The sequence below is a fragment of the Nipponia nippon genome, unplaced genomic scaffold, assembly GCF_047370975.1.
Source record: "Nipponia nippon isolate SJK-2023a ecotype South Korea unplaced genomic scaffold, ASM4737097v1 scaffold_13, whole genome shotgun sequence".
Classification (NCBI taxonomy): domain Eukaryota; kingdom Metazoa; phylum Chordata; class Aves; order Pelecaniformes; family Threskiornithidae; genus Nipponia; species Nipponia nippon.
In genome coordinates, this window is record NW_028262324.1 from 16,909,617 (window position 1) to 16,928,294 (window position 18,678).

The window sequence follows — 18,678 nt, forward strand, 5'->3', positions numbered from 1 at the left end:
GGCGGGAACGCCGACGGCTTGTTCTTCCTCTGCACATACGGCGTTTCACCAGCGAGACCTGCCCAAGCGGAGGCCAGGGGCAGAAGGCAAGAGGCCATTCCATTCGTCTGTTCAGACAGAACACCCTCTTCAAAACACCGGCAAAAGCAGCCCGGCAACAAGCTCAGAGCAGCCTCCCCCCGAGAAAGGCCGGCCACATCCACCAGCTGAACCTGCCATCCATTTTCATGGAGACCGACAGGCCAAAATAACTGATGTTGTGTGTGACCTTTTGCATTTTGGGGTTTGTTTTTTGGTTTTGTTCTTAAATAAAGGAAGCAGCTTGTCAGACCCTGCTAGCTCGCTGCAGCTTGTGTGATTTATTATGCAGCCGGCTGGCAGGTGGGCACACACCAGCGGAGCAATATTTTCTCATTAGAGCCGTCACCAGCGAGAGCACTGTACCTCTAATGCTCAACAAGAAGTGCCTCCTCGGGGTGCACACGCTCCAGGTAAACACACGCAAGGTCACCAGCACCAAAGCTGATTTAGGCTACCAAATTTCCCTGTTTTGTCAAGCCAAGTCCTCGTATCTAATTGTAGGTAGAGCCTTTCGGGCACAACACGGAAAATTAACCCTGTGCACTTCTCACTGGCGAGAGTGCGATGGATGCTCACCATACAGAAACCTGACGAAGTGACTTAGAAGTACAGCTGTGTACCACTGCCCGCAAAGTGAGAGAGGAAAGCACAGGGAATGAAACACCTCCTCTCCTCCTGCAAATCTAGCTTGCCAGTGAAAGAACAAGTTAAGTTTAAAAAACAATGCCTAGTTACCAATGCCATGAAGTCAATGGCTCCGGCTACACTACAGGATGCTTTAGCACCAGGTCCTGTAGACTCGGCATTTGCACAACTGTCATTTGCTCCAGGTTCTCAAAGTCATGGGCACAGGCATGACTGGGCAAAACTTGCACACAAGCTCTTGCCAGTAAGAAGAAAAATCCAATTTCGTGCAAGGAGTGACTTTCCTCACCCTACGTCCATGCCAAATTGCTTGAATCTGATCAAATTTGGTCTCTAAAGCTAAACAATGCTGAGTCTGGCTAGCAGGAGACTGGAAGCCGTTGACTGAAATATCAAAAAACCCCATTCCAGAAAGACGACAATTCCCGAACTACCGCTTACCCTCCTCACTGCATACAGGCTTATTGGCTACTCTTCTCAACACTGCTAAACTCCTGAACAGAAAAGATACCGACAGGCCAGGATTTTGAATCTCCAGAGCAGGAAACAAAGACCGTGGCTGTTCTGTATTCTGATCCAAGCCGGCGATCACAGAAGCTGAATCCAGGCAACTGCTGCCTTGATTACACAGAGAAGGCAGCAGTTATAACAGCCCCTCTCGACTGAGAAGCAAGATTATTTTGTGCCAGTAAATTAAGCAGATATGAATTAGAATACAAGTACAGTTTTAAGGTGCCTTTTCACTGCTTTTTTTTTTTAAACCACAACCACCCTTTAAATGCTAATCTGCCTCCCAGTACAGTACCAAATAGCCACCTTTCCATTTTGTCTCTCTTTCAAAGCTGTCAAGTTGCTAACCTCCAAATGAGCACTCAGATGCCATTTCTAATCTGCCAACAATATGTACTGAGATGCCCCTTGCTGATGGGAGAAGACAGCAGTAAGATGGGCTTCTGTGAAGCTAAAATGAGCTTCTCTCACACTAATGAGGCAGGACTGACAGGCCTCAGGGTGTCAAGTAGAGACTCGAAACCTAAAGATACAATGGATCTGCCAATGCTATACAAAAGATCACGTCTGCTCCACAGTCACTGGAGTAGGGCCTGAAAGATTCTCCGCATCCTCCTCCTTCCTTACCGACCATCCACCTTCCCCAGCACACGCAGCAAGGCCGGGCGGAGCAGAAGGGATGGGCACTGATCGAGGACAAAGAACACCTCCAGGATCCTGGTTTTACGTCCTCACTGGGTGGGACAGCGAGGCCACTCCACGTCATCAGAGGCGAAAAGGCTCCGAATGGCCACGCACGAAAACAACCATCGTCACTTGTCTCCTACACCGAGAACAGATTCTCTCCCCTTACTGCTTTCTGCCTGTATTACTGGGGAGGGGCAAGGGATGCAAGCCATGCTCCAGAGGTGCTTTCAGACCACGGGCTAATAGCTAAACTCAAGGTCATCGCTAAGCCCTTCGTCAAGAAGGATACACAGGAGACAGGGACACACTTGCAACAGGAGAGGAGCAAGCAGAAGCCTCGGGTGAAATCAGACCATCATAAGAAGGACTGCCCAGGACCACCTGCTCTCAGCTCACGGCCTGGCAGCGATTTCCCCAGGAACCTCTTTCACACGCAGAGGCTGCAGACCACAACGCCTCTTCAGCAGATCGACCACCGTTCTCCTTGAAACACAGACCGGTTAGGATTGAGCCCTCGGCAGGCCACGGACTCCGCTGCAGCCAGGAGAGCAGGCAGGCATCCAGGTCACACCAAGGCGACCGAGAAGCTCTCAGAACCACACGAGAAACCAGGGAAGGACTTTCTTCATTTCTGCCTTACAAGCAGAAACACGCTTGAATTTCTGTAAGTTGAGCCACCAATCTGCAAGAGCTGAAAAGCTCACTGCGATTGCTACAAAGCTGTCCTGGTTTCAGCTGGGATAGAGTTAATTTTCGTCTTGGTAGCCTGTATGGGGCGGTGTTTTGGGTTAAGGATGAGAACAATGTCGATGATGCACTGATGCTTTGGTTCTTGCTAAGTAGTGCTAAGCGGTTGCTAAATAGGTGCTAAGTGGCGCTCACACTCGTCAAGGACTTTTCAGCTTCCCCTGCTCTGCCAGGGGCACAAGAAGCTGGGAGGGGGCACAGCCGGGGGGGCTGACCCAGACTGGCCCCAGGGCTATTCCATACCATATGACATCATGCTCAGTATATAAGCTGGGGGAAGAAGAAGGAAGGGGGGGACATTGGGCATGATGGCGTTTGTCTTCCCAAGTAACCATTATGCGTGATGGAGCCCTGCTTTCCTGGGGATGGCTGAACACCTGCCTGCCGAGGGGAAGCAGTGAACGAATTCCTTGTTTTGCTTTGTTTGCGTGCACGGTTTTTGTTTTGCCTATTTAACTGTTCTAATTTATTTTACTTCAATTATTAAACTGTTCTTATCTCAACCCACGAGTTTTCTCCCTTTTACCCTTCTGATTCTCTCCCCCATCCCACTGGTGGGGAGTGAGCGAGCGGCTGCGTGGTGCTTAGTTGCTGGCTGGGGTTAAACCACGACAAAAGCGTACCACCCCTTCCGAGTCCGGAGAAACAGCAGCAGCTCCTGCAAAAGCGTGAGCTCAACTCCAGCAGCCAGAAACGGGAACGATGCTAGGGCAGCCACGCGCCTGAAGACCCACCAGTCTTAGCAAGAAAGTTCGAAGCGTACCGCAGCTTGCTGGCCGTTTGCTGGACAAGCTCGCGGTACAGACAGCGCAAATTCGGCCACGCTCCAGAACGCGCACGCCCTCCCGTGACCACAGCCGCGTTCTTTCCACTCGCACCAACGCGGCCCCTGCCAGGACGCTACGTCCTGCCCTCGGTACAACTCCGGGCAATTCGGTCTTTCTAAACCGAACCGAAGTGCTGGGCTGACACAAATTCCTGGTTCAGTTATTCGATCTGTGGACACTGCTCTCATGCCAGGAGTTCCACCTCTCCCTTTCAAGGATGGAATGACTTAACTGTAGCACAATTAGCATGTAATTTGTAAGTCATTATAGCGCAAAGTGTCTGGTGAGAATATTTTATCGAATAAACCTGCTGAGCATAATTTTCTGTGGTACTATAAAAATATTAAACCATCACCTGTCTTTTCCTACCATTTTTAGAGATCACTAAGGCTATTGCTGTCACCCGTAATTATGCCTCATTTTAGAGGGAGTTAAAAGCCATAGGGTTTTGCACCATTTCCTACAGAAAGAATTACAGAATTTGAGAGGGGGACAAGACATTTTCTAGGTTCCATTAACTAAAACCTCTGAGAAAAGTGCTAAGACAGGCATCAGGTGTTGGAGACAAATGCCTACGTGGACTTTGCTCCTGGGTTTCACATGGCAATTAGGGTAATCGCTAAGTTATCACCTCTGATCCCTTCTGAATAGATTGCGCAGAAGCAAACAAGTGGGTAACAGGGAGAAGGGAAGCTCCCCTCCGGACCTCACCCCGTTTCATTGTCCCGACTAAGGGCCCAGTTTCATTACAACCCTTCTTCCTCAGAAACAGCTGCCTCCAGAAATTCCTCCCTCCCTTCTACCCTCAACTATTGCCACACCTTTACCACCACAGGCTGGAGAGCTGGGCTATAAACCAGATCGCTAAAATAAGCCAAACCAAAAGAAAGAAGACGGAAGAGAACTGCAAGAGCAGGAGCTTCTTATGCCAGCTGCACTACTAAAGATAAAACATCAGGTATGATACCTTCAGTCGTGCCTTGTATAACCACGTCTTAACTTCTTGTAACGCAAGACTTACTCCAGGATACTCTGTCCATCAGACTTGGATCTTGCTCTCATCGGTATAGGCTGAACCTGTAAAATCTCATCAGGTATCATTTTTCTTTGGGGCAAGGAGAAAGGCGAGGCTTTGTATACCAGATTTTGGGGGTACTATGTCCTCTACTGCAAGAGGAAGGTCAAAAGCCCCCAAGTGACATTGCACAGTTTCTAAAGGACCAAGTGTTCGTACCATCCACTTCAATGATTCATGGGCCACAACTAGAAACATTAAAGTGCTCCATAAATCCTGTCACAGCCAGACAATGCCGTGAGTTGATGAAGAGAATGATGGCTTTTGCCTGCTTCTGCATGGCCACTGCAGACCTCAGCAGACCGTTTCCCACTGACCATTTGAGGACGCTACAAAACAAAGCAAACGATAACTCCAGAGTGTTCCAAGCTAGGAATGTACCTCAACCTCGTATTTCGTACACCTTGTGCCCAATATATTGCACATGAGATGTTTCTGCCAAATCCTATTATTAGCTCTAATAGGAGTGAAGAATTGAGATCCATTTATTCTAGCCATTCCAGCGTACAGAGCCCTGCAGCAGGGCAAAAGCACAGTGGCCTTCTGGATACGGGAGGAAAACCTAGGGTTCTTTGGATTCTCTTCTCTTGTACATCAGTAAACATGAATGGGTTCATATTATTAATTAAAGAGCTTCTACACAAGCTGCTTCACACTCAAATTCCCTTTGCTCCTGCTTTGTGCTGGCTCCTTGCTACAGGTGTTAGCATTTGCAGACTGCTTCAGGATCTTTTTGGATAAAGGGCACATGCACTAGCTCTGCATGCTGCATTTAAGGGCTCTGTGTAGCAGCTGCCCATACACCACCAGACTTCAGCCAGAAAAATCCATTCTGTTTTCTGAGTTCTAAAATCCACACACCAACACTGAAACGTAAAGAATAAATAATTTCTTGCTCTGTTCCGAGGAGGATGAATGGAGTGCGGAGGGATGGCAGGAAAGGGTAAAGGCTGTTTTTCTTCAGGCCACTGTTCATTTGTGAAGCTGCAGCTGTCCACATGGAGCCCGAACGCTGGCAGCAAAAGCAACTCCATTCATCACTCGCCCCTGTGCCTTTTTGAGCAGCCGCAGCGCTGCTGAGCTCCAATGCCCTCGGAATGTTTGCCAGCACCCAGAGAAGTGGCCTTGGCTGCGGGCAGACAGCTGTTTGTTGGAGCCTGGCGGGGGGCTGCAGCCCGTGGCACGCTGGGCCCGCCCGCGCGGGGACAGCGGCTGCAGCGATTACTCTCCGTCAGTGCTAATCAATCTCACACCCTCTTCAGTGCTGATACAGATAATCTTGTGGGAAGCCGGCCAAGCTCGCTAACAGCTCTGCAAGCTGCTTCCTGACTCCAACAGCTCGCTCTCTTTCAAGAAGTCTGTTCCAGCTTCAGTTCCAAGAAAGTACTCTGTGGTACCAAGGCTCATGTCATTCAAAACGATTCGCTGCTGGTACGCAGGGAGCACACCAGCCTTTGGCTGCAGCCTCATCTAACTAATCAAAATAGACGCTCTCTTGCAGCTGATCAGAACTCTAAAGACCAGGGTAGGAGGCCTCGCACATTGTCATGTAATTGCCTCTCTGCATTTCACTTACTCTCCACCTGCTGAACCAAGCAAGATCTCAGCCAAGTAAAAGTGAAGGCAAATTGAAGCACGGACTTAGGCCCTCCTAGTAAAATTCACTCTAAGAAAAGGCCAGAAGCACTTGCTATAGAGAAGTTCTCAGCCCATTTTATCTGAGGTTAACTGGAAACTGGAGGGCAGGACAACAAGAATTAAGCGGTAACAGCACAGGTATGAGGGCACGGCTCAGAAGAGCAACCTGGCTGAGCCAGGAGGTCTGTGCAGACGACATGCCTGTACAGAGGTATTGCAGACATGAGCTGGCAAAACTTAAACAATACATACATGTTTCTCTCCGTCAATCTTCTTATCAGCTGCCTGCATTGCATCCAGGTACTTAAAATACAGTTCCATCAGCCTATCAACCTGCAAGGGCAGAAGAGAGAGACCTAAGCAAGAAAAAAGAACAATGCAATCATCTTTAATCCTTCATGCTATGTTGTTTTCCTCCCAGGTCCAGTCTTCACAAGGTAACAGGCAATTCTGTCACTCACAGGCAGGAATACATTACAGAAGGTACAGAAGGACGGTACAAGCGTTGGTCGGATGAGCACACTGAGTCTGCGGGCATTTGAATGTAATCCCATATCACAATATGGTCTCGTCAGCTCCAGCTAAAAGGCGGCACACAGACGCATGTCCCTAGCTCGCTCGCTCTCCTGTGCTGTGGCTCTCCAGCTCTCCTGGTTTCTTCAATGCACCTTTCTGTCTACGCTGTGCGCAGCCAAGCTACATAAGTGTATCAGACATGTTACGGCTCTCTGGCTCTCCTCTGAACTGTATCAGGCAACTGAGCCTATCTAGTAATGGGAAATCTTCTGCAATTGGTAGAACAGGTTATGAAAAACACCTTCAAAACACACTAATGAGGAATACTAAGGAACCGGTATTTCCCCAGTGGCGGAATTTACAAATCCCTTGAGAATTAGTGGTTTGCAAAAGCTACTGTTTCTGTTTCACAGCTGTTTGATCTATCCACCACCATGTAAATATTTTGGAAAGAATTTCCTAGAGTAAACACCCCTAAAGTGACACATTCTAGGAGAGGAATGGGGAACATTAAATGTGTACTACAGCAATTCCTAAACTCTCTGCAAACGAGCTTCACTAGAAAAGAGCGGCCCCCTTCCAGGCCGCCCCGGTCTCACAGAGCCAGCACAACGTAATACCGTGCAACACGCTACACGATCAGGCTCCAGCAGAGAGACACAACCCAGGACTGAGAACCGCTATCACCACGTGCAAGGGCACCAGAAAACGAGAGCACACGTGATGCGGGAGGCCAAGCACTAAAGGCATTTCCAGTTCTCCAGGCTGTAGGTAACAACATGAATGAGGGATCGGTGGCCTGCGAGAGTACGCGTCTCTACAGGCAGGTACAATAGCAGCTGTTCAGTAACTTAGCGAGTGTGCACAGGCACCCTGCCGTTATCAGGTATCCTCCCAGCCTGGTACCCCAGGGACTGCAGACACATATTCAGCACTCACCTTCTCACTGTCATTCTCTGTGAATTTATTCAGTAACCGTGTCCTCTGCTGCCCTCTCAGGTTTCGCAGAAGGGAGGCCAGGATGGAACAGACATGTTCTGGAGATACAAAATGAAAATTGCATGCTGAGATCAGGAACAGGAGCTTATTTTCTCTGTAACATGCCATTAAATTTACTACTAGCACTCCAGCGTGTAGCCGCTGATAAGCGGAACCCCGGTTCCTTCCCATCACCGGTGAGCGGAGGCAGAGCGGTGGCGAGAGCAGCGAGCCGTGTTTGCAGGGAGCACAGGCAGCTCCTCACCCATCACAGCCCAGCTAGCGAGGTCTCCTCTGGCTCGGCTGCACTGCTCCTGCTGACACTGATCCTGCTTTTTCCCAGCGACCTGAAAAAAGCACCTTACGTAAAGCATGTCCTGCGCCGGTTTACCTCCCCAGGCTGGCAGCACGCACTCCTTTTGGCACCCTCCATCACAGCTAAAGGCACAGCACGTTGCCTCCTCCCTGGGGGCTAGAAGGAATCCTGGCCCCAAAGCAGCCAGAGCCGGCCCTGTCACTCAAATGACCCTTAGGCGACCAAGGGGGGGACGGTTACTGAAACAGGACAGCTTGAGAAAGGAATAACTGTGCCAGCATGCAGCTCCTGCAGAGACTTAACTGGTATTAGCTAGAGGAAAAAATCCTCAAACAAACCACTTATAGAAAATCCCAGGGACTGAATATGAATGGGCCACAAGAAATCAGAAATGACCAAACAAACATGTTCTGCGGTCTTCTCAGTCGCATTTGGGGAGCGTATTTTACAGCACAAACCTTGGCGCCAAGTAAAATGCCAACGTGGCAAGCGCACAAGAGACAACATCTGTGCTAATGTCCAACCACAGCTTCGCCCTGAAAGGTGCCGAACCCAGTGCCCCAAACCCCAGCGGTGCTGGTCTCCTCCGGAGGAGCAGGACTGAGCTCTGAGGAGCTCCTTCTGCAGGAACACAGGCGTCCCTCGGCAGGGGAGCATCGCTGCCTCTGGGCCTCGCAGACCTTTCAGAAGCTCCTCCTGAGCACCAACGCGGCGTGCTCCCACAGCAGCCTGCTGCTGCAAGGCGCCAGCTTCAAGCGACGATCAAAAGCACAGCGCTCCGGAACAGGGCCTCGAGCTCTTTGCCCCTCGAGGGACAGACAGCAACGTGATCTTTTCCAAAAGCACGCTTTTTCACGTAGGGTGTCTTACGCTTCTTTAACCACTAATATCTGGCTGCACCAGACCTCAGTGAAGTACAAGAGCAAGTGCTTCTCTGTGTCCTTGTTTCTTCAGAAGGATTCATCAGTTTTATGTGCAATTTATATACAATACACATATAAAATCATACTGGGTTTGGAACATTTTGAGTCAAGCTCTTGTTATAACTCTCATGCTCTGGCTCTTTCTCATTTTGCCCGCGAACACTTTCCAGGGTGGAGGAACGGACGCACGCCAGGAGCCAGTCCGAGGCGAGGGAAGGGGCCCAGGGAAGGCGGCCGCCTTCCTCCTCTTGTGAAAGGGAAGCAGAGCGGCCGCACACCGCACTGCCGCACCCCAGTATCGCAGGGGATGCAGACAGGCAAATCATTTGCAAAATGCATGCCAACACGAGAAACGACGTTGGCAATATCAAAGAGTATATGGTTTTAATATGGGGAAATAAAACCAAGCACAAAGGCACAAAGCAAATGAGAGAGGCACGAGATTCTCTCCCTTGCCAAATCATTTGGTATTGCTTCCCGCCTGCAGGTCTGCATTAAGCACAGACCTTATGTTTTAGACATCTCAATGCATGCAAAACTAACTTCTCCAAGATGTCCTCACTTTAATCTTGCTGATTAAGACTGATGAAAAATAATGGCCATAAACATTTCCTCACCCACAGTGGTGGGGAGAGGAGAAGGGGTGTCAAGATTTGTTATTTTCAGAGAGGAAAATGCAACGTGCAGAGGAAAGGGATCATCATCTTACTGCCATCAAACCATTTTAACACGCATTTCCACGGCGCTGCCTAGCCCGGAGCCACAAGAAGCCTTGATCGATTGCACCAGCGCACAAAGAACAAGCGACACCGACGCGTTTGCAGGGAGCTCCTGCGCTGCCAGCTTACGCTCTCACAGCAAGGTGAAGGCACAGAGGCTGCCTCTCCAAGCCGCGTCTGCCCTCTCCGTAGCACAGATTATCTGCATGCTACACGAGGGCAGCAAACAGAAGAGGCTGTACACACGCACGCACACCCCCCATTCCATTAGCTGCTTATAAATGTAGCTTCCTTAGAAACAGATTTCTGCCTGAGGTGGTGTCAATTTTTCATGTACCAAAGAGATTGGAGAGCTGCTGGCAGGAGGAGCCGCGGAGATAACAGGTTTATCGGGTGGCCAGCACCGCGCGGCTGCTCCGTCACTGCGACAGGGTAACGTGGGGGTGAAGGATGGCTCTGGGTACGTCGGTGCACGCTCGCGCTGCCGAGAAACAGTTATTCCACAAAAAGCGACACCAAATTAAGTGTCTACATTAAAAATATCGTAAAAGCCTCCAGAGTCCTTGCAAGATCCTATTTTCTTAAGGAGAAAAAAGAGTACAACAAAATGAAGACTTTTTTTTTTTTTCAGAGTACATCCCAACAGATGCTCTGCCGTTTTAGAAAGAAGCCAGCATTCCGTATTTCACACTGTGCTTCCCAAACCTTCTTTTTTTGGAAGTGCTTAGAAGTGTTGACACAGTATTTTAGTAGTAATAGTCTCACCAATGATATAACTTCATTGCTTTTTTTCAATACTCCTTTACTAGGACATGTATTTTAGCCATCATTTTTGCTTTGGTGATCATATGCAGATTTTTATCCATTTTATCAATAAAATCTTTAAAACTACTGAGAATTCTAAAGAAGCTGACACAGTTTTTTTAAGAATAAGGTTATTCTTTCAACATATTGCTCCAGAAAATCCAGGAAATATTTAGTTGCCTGGTCAAAATGTTAAAAAAAAAAATTGTACAGAAATATTTCTGATCTAAACCTTTTTTTTTAAATCAGCTTCCTGAAAAAAATGCACTAGTGTGTTTCATACTCCCCCTGAAAAAAAAAAAAAAAAAAATCACAGTTATGCCACATTGCAACTCCTGGCCCAATAGACATGAACATCCACGTGCAAGGACACCAGCCAAAATCAGGACAAACCTTGGGGTAAGAGGAGTGCGATGGGATCAGCGGCTCAATCCGTTATTCAATGAATTAAAGCATTTGCACAAGCCATCAGAAGTGAGCGGTGTTAACCTGGGAGCGAAGGTTTCTGCAGACGTGGGGGTCTCACCATTTTCCCACGGACTGCACCAATATATTCCTCACATGTGCAAAATTTTAGAAGCCCATAATCAAAATACTTGCTCTGGGTTGGATCTTCTTTGGAAAACGATTAGTAGCTGGTGCTATTCCAAGTCCTCAGAAAGGCAAACCTGCAGCTGCCCAGCTTTGATCTCGGCTGACAGAGGCCACAAGCTGCACATGGCCCTCGGGCGATGCCTCGGGCAGCCTGCCTGCCTCTGAATATTTTGGGAACTTCTAAATAACCGTGCCAATGCTCAGCCAAAGCCCATAGCACCGGCACAAGAAGAGTTACTTTCAAGGAGGACAACAGACAAGGCCAGAGGCAGAAGCTGCTGCCTAGCCCCCATTTCTAAGAAGGACTAACTGTATTTCCTTTGAAAGCAAACACCACAAGGAGCCATGCTCAGCACCGCCAAAGATTCCTTTATAGGAATAACAGTTATCAGCTGGCAGCTAGTATCCATCGAGAACAACTTTTTTTTCATATAAACATCCCAAAATCTCACATATTCACGGATAAGGGAAGAGAGAGGCTACTTTCTGATGAGCAGATAACCCTGTTTTCTGCCCCATCGGCTGGTTCACCGGCACGCGCCCATCACCGATGCTGCTGTGCCATGCCAGCCGCACCCCCGGTCCTCGGCAGGTCACATCGCGTCTGCTCACCCAGCTGCACCAGAGTCCTGCGCAGACCAGGATCACCTCGAGCTCTCGGGAGCCCTTCCCTCTCCAGACAGGCACGAAGACTTCAGAATGCAAGCAGTGTTTAAAACACCCTAATTAGATCGATCTTGACTTCAGCTGCGGCGTGTTGGAATACAGATTAATCTATTCCATGGCTGGCACTGGCAGCTGCAACAGCAGGAGGTCCTGTCAAATCAAGCCGTAACATTACACTCCTCTGCCTTTATTATTCCCCCCCCTTTCCTTTTTTTTACATTTCACTATAACGGACATCTGCCTGGCAGGGGAGGAAGCTCCAGCACGCTCCCCTGCAACAGTGACGCAGATGAGGCAGGCATCCTCCCGGGGGAAGGGGAAGGCGCAGGCTTCTGGGCGCAGGGGGACAGCAGCCATTAGGTGGGCGAGCAGGGTATTCTGGAGAACCCAGCAGAATACATTTAAGAGCCTTCTGTCTTGTAAAGATAAACTGTGGTTTCTAATTAGGAGCAGGAAAATACCAGGAAAAAAAGCCACCTCTTTCAGAAACTTCCACCCTTCCTACACACAAAACTCCGCAGCTTCACGTCTGTTTGCCGGGAAAGCTGGGCGAAGCCCCTGGCCATCCCGAGGACCGGCAGCTCCCCAGCTGCGGGAGGGAGGACGCCGGCACTGAGTGCCGAGGCTGCACAGCCAAACGCCCCGGAGCAGGCGTGCGCCCGAGCCAGCCTGAGCCCGCAGCAGAGGCGGAGGGCCAAGAGGCGACTTCTGCTTTCTCCTCTGCGCAGCTTTGGGTGCAGAGGAAACGCGTTCAGAGAGAGGTTCTGCGATGCAGCCCGTGAAGTCACGGAGGATCCACTAGCGTTCTGGTTCATTACAGAATTACAGGCGGCACCAGGGACATGCTATCCCAGTGCTGTAGCACCTAATAAGCTTACCTCTTTTCATATGCATTAATACCCTGCACTTTTAAAGAGTAACCCACTGAAGTATCTCCAAATATTTTGCCGAGAAAAATCTTATCTTAAAATACTGACAACAGTAAGAAATACTGATTTTACTGATGGGTAAAGCGGGGCCTGGAGAGGTCGAAAAAGCTGCACAGAATGCCCCTGTTGAGCGGGAATCCAAGCATCATGCTGAACATAAAACAAAATCCTTTCTATCAGCTGAGAAAGTTTATTTTTGCGACGTTCTTGTAACAGAGAACGCTAACTTTAACTGAGGTAAATTTAACTCTGTACTCAGCACCATGGCTCATTCACGTAACAGATTCCTGTCGCACGCTGGAGGGCTGATGGTGAAATAACAAATTGGCATAATAAAGTTCTGTTTCAACAGACTGGTGCCTTCCCGAGCCATTCCCTTCAGAAGACCACCACACGAACGATATTTTCTGCTGGCTGGCAGAGGGGGTTCACTCTTTATCCGGCCATTTTTCTGTTGCTGCCTTTTCACTTTTCCATGCCCAGGGAGCCTGGTGCTGCAGCAGGTATTCATTCCAAGGGCTTTGCTGCCTTTCAGGTTATGTTACTAAGGAGTAAGAGCATATTTATTAAGAAATGGGTTTTGCCGCTGTTGTTTTTTAAAGGAAGCGTCTCGCAGAACTCTAAAGACCAGGGTAGGAGGCCTCGCAGATTATCATGCATCTCCAAAAGAGGCTTTCTTATTTTAGAGGGCAAATAGACAGAAAACCACAGTGACAGGAATTCTCATTTGGAAATTGGCTGAACTAATTCTCAGGTTATCAAATTAAGCATTCCTAAGTAAAACTGACATCTAAGTCAAGAGAAGGCATTTAAACGAAGATGAATTGGACAAACATCCTTTTATCGTTCATTAGACTCTCCAAGTGAGCAAAACTAGACTGCAAATAACTGTCCTGAGAAAGAGCAGGAGAACATACAGCCTATCAAGCAAGTTATGACTGCTTCACTACAGGCTCTCTAATTCAGAAGGAATTTGTGTTTTCTCCATTTTTAGCTCACTGAGACTGTTCAAGAATTTCAAGTTATCACCCAACGCTTCGATTCGACTGTTGCTGTGGGAAGTCCAGTACCAAGGGACCCGGCACCCTTATGGACAGCGAAGATAAGCTGGCCCTTGGCTCTGCGACAGGAGAGTTTTCAGAACACAGACATTCGTACAGCATCCCCTGCCTTTCAAAGTTCATGATACAGAAGCATTATTTCAAATCTTACCCTATATATATGTCAAGGCCCACCCAGAGCCAAATTCCCGTTCGCTCCCTGCAATCACGCACAGTAGACGCTCGCCTCTCTGCCCTTCCAGCTCAGGTCCACCGAAGCCACGAGGCAGCCGGGCTCCTCGCCGGGTGCCCCGTCAGAACGCACAAACCCCTGTAACATGGCGGATCTCACCATTTTATATGTATGATGTAGTCCCCAGTCTCAGACTGACCAAGAGCACGTTTTCTCCATGATTTGGTCTTTACCTTTCTACCCACGCTCACGATAGGTAGGCTATATTATACTACCGTGTGTTCCTTCCTTACCATACGATGAGCCACACGAAAGGCTACGGCCAAGCTATGCCGTATCGTACCTTGTACGCGGCGCTCGGTCTGTGACTTGACACCCGTTTGGATGACACTACCAGAGGGGTCACAGTCCTTAATCAGGAAGATTGCAGGGAGCAGTCAATCGCAAAACCAAACACTGAGCATCCAATGGAATTAAACGCATTTTTGCAGTAATACTTCTCATTAATTCCCCACCTCCTACAACCTGCCTCGTCCGCCTTTCCATCCGCTCCACGCACTGCCAAGCAGCATCTCGGGGGACCCCGCTAACACCGTTCAACAAGCTCCCAACAAAACCCTGTCCAAGACACGCTACTTTCTACAGCGACGGGCTATTTCTCTTTAAGGCTGGCCGAGCCGGCCGGCTACTCACAAGTATTTTGAGCCCACAGACACAGGAAACCTCTAAGCCACTTTTGTCTTCAACTGCAAAATATTTCTGCTTTGAGTTGCTTCACTGCCTCAGAAAAAGGGAAATTGCCTCAAATGAGATTTTTTTTCTCCCAAACCTGATACCCTCAGAAGTATATCATGATCTATACAAAGTCAGACAAAATTCAATTGCAAATAATGCGCAGTCAGTCAGACACCACCAGCCAAATCTTCAGGCTCAGATCATCCATAAAGATGGTTAAGAAATTTTCCCTTTCTTTTTTCCTAATTACACAGTGCGTACGAAGCATAAATATGAGCAGTTTGGATTTAAATTGTTCACAGGCTCCCTAGAGTAAAATAATTTTTAAACACTGACAGTGTTTAAAATGTAGCTAACCAGCACTGGCACCTTTATGCGAGCTTTTAAAAAAAGAGTGAAATACATTACAGAAAAGTTATTTTTATAAAATTTAATTTGGATTATAAATTTCTGTAATAAATAAAAGCTCACCAAGTCAGTCACCCTGAAACTTCTTTTCACCAGGGTATTTATTATTTTGTCACATTCAGAACACTGCCTTCAAGACAATAAAACAAACATTATTTTATAGACTCTCTCTTATGTAAAAAGCAACAATACTATAAAATAAAGACAAGGGGAGTATTTTCCTAGCACCACCAGACACACACGAAAGACTCTGCACTCCAAAGGTGAGCATCGTATGCCCAATAAGCAGGGTCTCTGCTGCCAACGACAGCTCGGCACCCTCCGGCCCCAGCCGCCGGCGGTACCGGCGGCCCGGCGGCACACGTGCAGCCGCAGACAAAGGGACGCCCGGGGCGGGCGGAGGAGGCCGAGGCTCGGTGGCCAGACACCTCTGGCAGAGCTCTTCGATACCTCACCCGGTGCTGGAGCATTTTATCCGGGCTGTCCTTTCAGCGGGTGTAATTAGGCTGCAGCGTTAGCAGCCCATTACGAAGCTGGTATTTTGCAGCATAACCACGAGTGTCTGTCCCACGGCAGTCTCAATGGCATTACAGGGAACGCCTTCACAGCGCAGCTCCTTAGGACTGCTTTTTAATAAATACTGATGCCTCTGCTACAAAGCCATTCTAGTTAATCCTTTAAAGGAATACATTCCTCTATTTGACATATACACGAATGCTCTCCTAGCACAAGAGGATCATTCTAATTAATTTCTTTTTTTTTTTTTTTTTTTTAAACAGTTTGAACATAGGATGAAGTTTTTACAAGAAAAGATGACAAGAGACGGCTGAACGCTAGCATGCTTTTTGATAAATAAACAAAGAGAGACGCAGGAAGAAGCGTGCTCCTAGGACCGACACAGCACAGAGGGCACTGATTCTCAATCACGCCAGGCCTGCGCCATGTCCCTGAAAACCAGCAGGCGCCAAGGAGTCTTTGCAGCATTCCTGTTCAGCCAGTGGCTCGCAGGAGCCGGCCATCAGACCCAGCAGTGCCCCCGAGCACAGAGTCATTACTGTATTGCTGGTGCAACACTTGGCAAAGCAAAAACATATACTACGCTGCTTATACACGTGTCAGGCCAATGTCTGTGACAGGCTCCAGGGGAACCCTGTTGAACATCTCAATTAACTCCCGTCGTTAGAAATTCAGTAACTCACCTGCCCAGCGATGCAAAACAGAGAAAACTGGACTTCTACCACTGTGTCTTAGGGAGAGTTTATTTTAATAAAACCGATTTCTGGACTCGTCTTAACATCCTCCATTTCTTCTGAATATTAATGAGACGGAGGTATGATATGAAGACTGTTTGCACAGATCACTCCATTTTCCTGAGGGCAGATTTGCTTTATTTCCTATCACAGAAATAGTTAGGGACTGACCCTGTTAGGGCTTTCCAGGCTGCTACCTAATCCTCACAGTAGCCAGGACTGCACACAGATGTCATCTGCAGTCTCAAGACGAAGCAGATGAGATTAACTCACTTTCCCAAACTGAAAAATTAAGTCAACGATATGAACCACAAACCCAGATCTCTACTCAGAAGCTCGTATTCCAGCTCGAGCTTTCTCTCAGTAAGAATTAAACAACCTTATTTTCATACTGCAAATGAAGACTTCAAAACATCCCCTAAATCCATCACCTAAGTGCAATTCTCTGCAATTTTATTGCATAAACCCCAGAAGACACAACAGCATTTCCTCCCCACCATTATTACCCAAGACAAGCAACACAAGACAAGACAGATAAGGCAGCCAGCACTGGCAGCCTGTGTGCGAATCGCTCCTGCGGCGGGCCTGCGCTGCAGGTAAGCCCCTTCTCTCCACCCGTGCACGTACAGCCCAGGGCGCTGCCGGCTCCTGCTTCGACCCACCGTCCGCCGCAGCCCCACCTCTGCCGCTGTCGCAGCCTACGTGTGCCTGGCCAAGCCGCTCCTTCGTTAACAGCGGTATCATCTTTTAACGTTGGTGCTCTAGAACGAATGCAGTTACCAGCTCACCACTGGCACAGTTTTCAAGAAGAAAACTTGCTGGATTTGCCCCTCCTCTTCCTCACCGCCCTGTCCTCAGGGAGGACGAGAAGCAGGTGCCCACTGAGCTGCCCCCAGAGAAAGGCCCGGCGAGGGCTGCAGGAGGCAGGGTCTCCCTGCCTTTGCTGTGGAGAGCACTGGGACATCTGGGTCCACCCGAGTTGCGAGGACAGTACTAACGCAGGGTATTTGGGTTTAGAGCTCCTGTTTTGTTGCCGTTTCCTTCAATTTTCCCTCGGTTTGCTGCAAGACTTAAGGATGGATACTAGGCAAGTCTGAGACCCACTCACACTTCTTCAGCTTTTGACAATATTCACCCTTCATAGAACTGAGATGAGTAATGAACTGGCACAAAGCCTCAAGCATCACTGGCAGTATTTAAAGTTTCTTCCAAGACAAAGTCAATTATCAACAAAATGGAAAAGGTAATGTTACCAGAAGCAGGAGGGACTGACCCTAGATTCAGTTCAGCATAAGGTCCTGCAGTAATACTCCACAGCAGACTTCTGTTAAAGCAGAGTTTTCCAAGGGAGAGAGAAAAAAATAGAAAAAGGAAAAGAAAAAAAAAGGCAACTTCAAAAGCATGCAGTTTCTTTCTGCAATGCCTGATGTTCATCGAGTCACACTTCAGTGCTCAGAGCCATGAAAACACTGCTTTTGAGGTGACATTTGTAGTTGCCTCATTACTCTTTTCAAAAGAGTTTTGCATCAAAGAGTCAGAGCTTCAAACAACAGACCCTACAGGAGTGAAGTAACTTATTAACAGCACATGAAATGGAATCACCAGGAACCGCTGATACCAAACAAGCAGGGCAAGTGTGTCATCAACCACTAGCCTGCGACAGCGAGCGGGCAGGCTGCCTGGACCTGAAAGCTGCAGGAGGAGCCCTGAAAAGACCGGTGGTGTGCCGTTCCCTCCTCCTCGCAGGTGCTGCTCAGACGCCAGCCTTCCATTCACCTCCTCCAGGACAAGAAGGATCTGGAAACATGCCTACCTTCGTGTTCTTTTTCAGTTGTTCCAACTTTCTTTATCTTCTTGGGTGATTTCATGAAGAGTGGAAAGATGGTCCTCAGACCAAGAATGTCAACAAACTTGTGACAGTTGTCTGTGCCCTCCGGTCCAATCATGGCGTGGTCCAGTACCTTCAGGGCACTGCTGCGGGAAATCTTCTTCTCTCTGTGAAAAGAAAGCTGCAAGTTAAACTTTTCAGGGACACGAGGAGCTCCGGACCACGCTACTTTAAAGAGACAGCATGAAAAGGGAAATGAATATGACAAGGAACGTATGAAGAGTCGGAGCACGAGCTCTAAGCAAGATTTTCTTCAAGAAGCTGAAACATTATATCGAGAAATACTCTTCTCAAAACTATGGTTGAGACTATTCTCTTGGTTATTCCTTTTTACATGTCTTTTATTTCTTTTTATTTTCCATTTTCTTTTTATTTCATTTTATATAGTTTATTGTTATGGTTTTATTTTCTTATTTTTTATTTCTTGGCTATTGAAGAAGTTATTTCTTCACCACCTTACAAACACTAGCACAAAACGGCAGGGGACACTGGGTTGGGTACACAAGGCA

The 18,678-nt window shown here is 48.2% G+C and overlaps 1 protein-coding gene across 6 annotated transcripts in view; it reads right to left on the minus strand.

Moving 5' to 3' along the window:
* CTNNBL1 (catenin beta like 1) overlaps window positions 1-18,678 on the minus strand; it is a 56,158-nt gene that overhangs the window by 7,138 nt on the left and 30,342 nt on the right. For 4 of the 6 annotated variants that reach the window (XM_087750029.1, XM_087750025.1, XM_087750028.1 and 1 more), the window contains 3 exons: window positions 18,095-18,276; window positions 7,666-7,763; window positions 6,463-6,543 (listed from right to left, as the gene is read on the minus strand). In XM_087750029.1, the coding sequence (XP_087606155.1) occupies window positions 6,463-6,543; window positions 7,666-7,763; window positions 18,095-18,276 (361 nt within the window). Of the gene's footprint in view, window positions 1-4,464; window positions 4,575-6,462; window positions 6,544-7,665; window positions 7,764-18,094; window positions 18,277-18,678 lie in introns of all 6 variants that reach the window. The other 2 variants (XR_015703011.1, XM_087750026.1) reach the window with 2 other exon arrangements.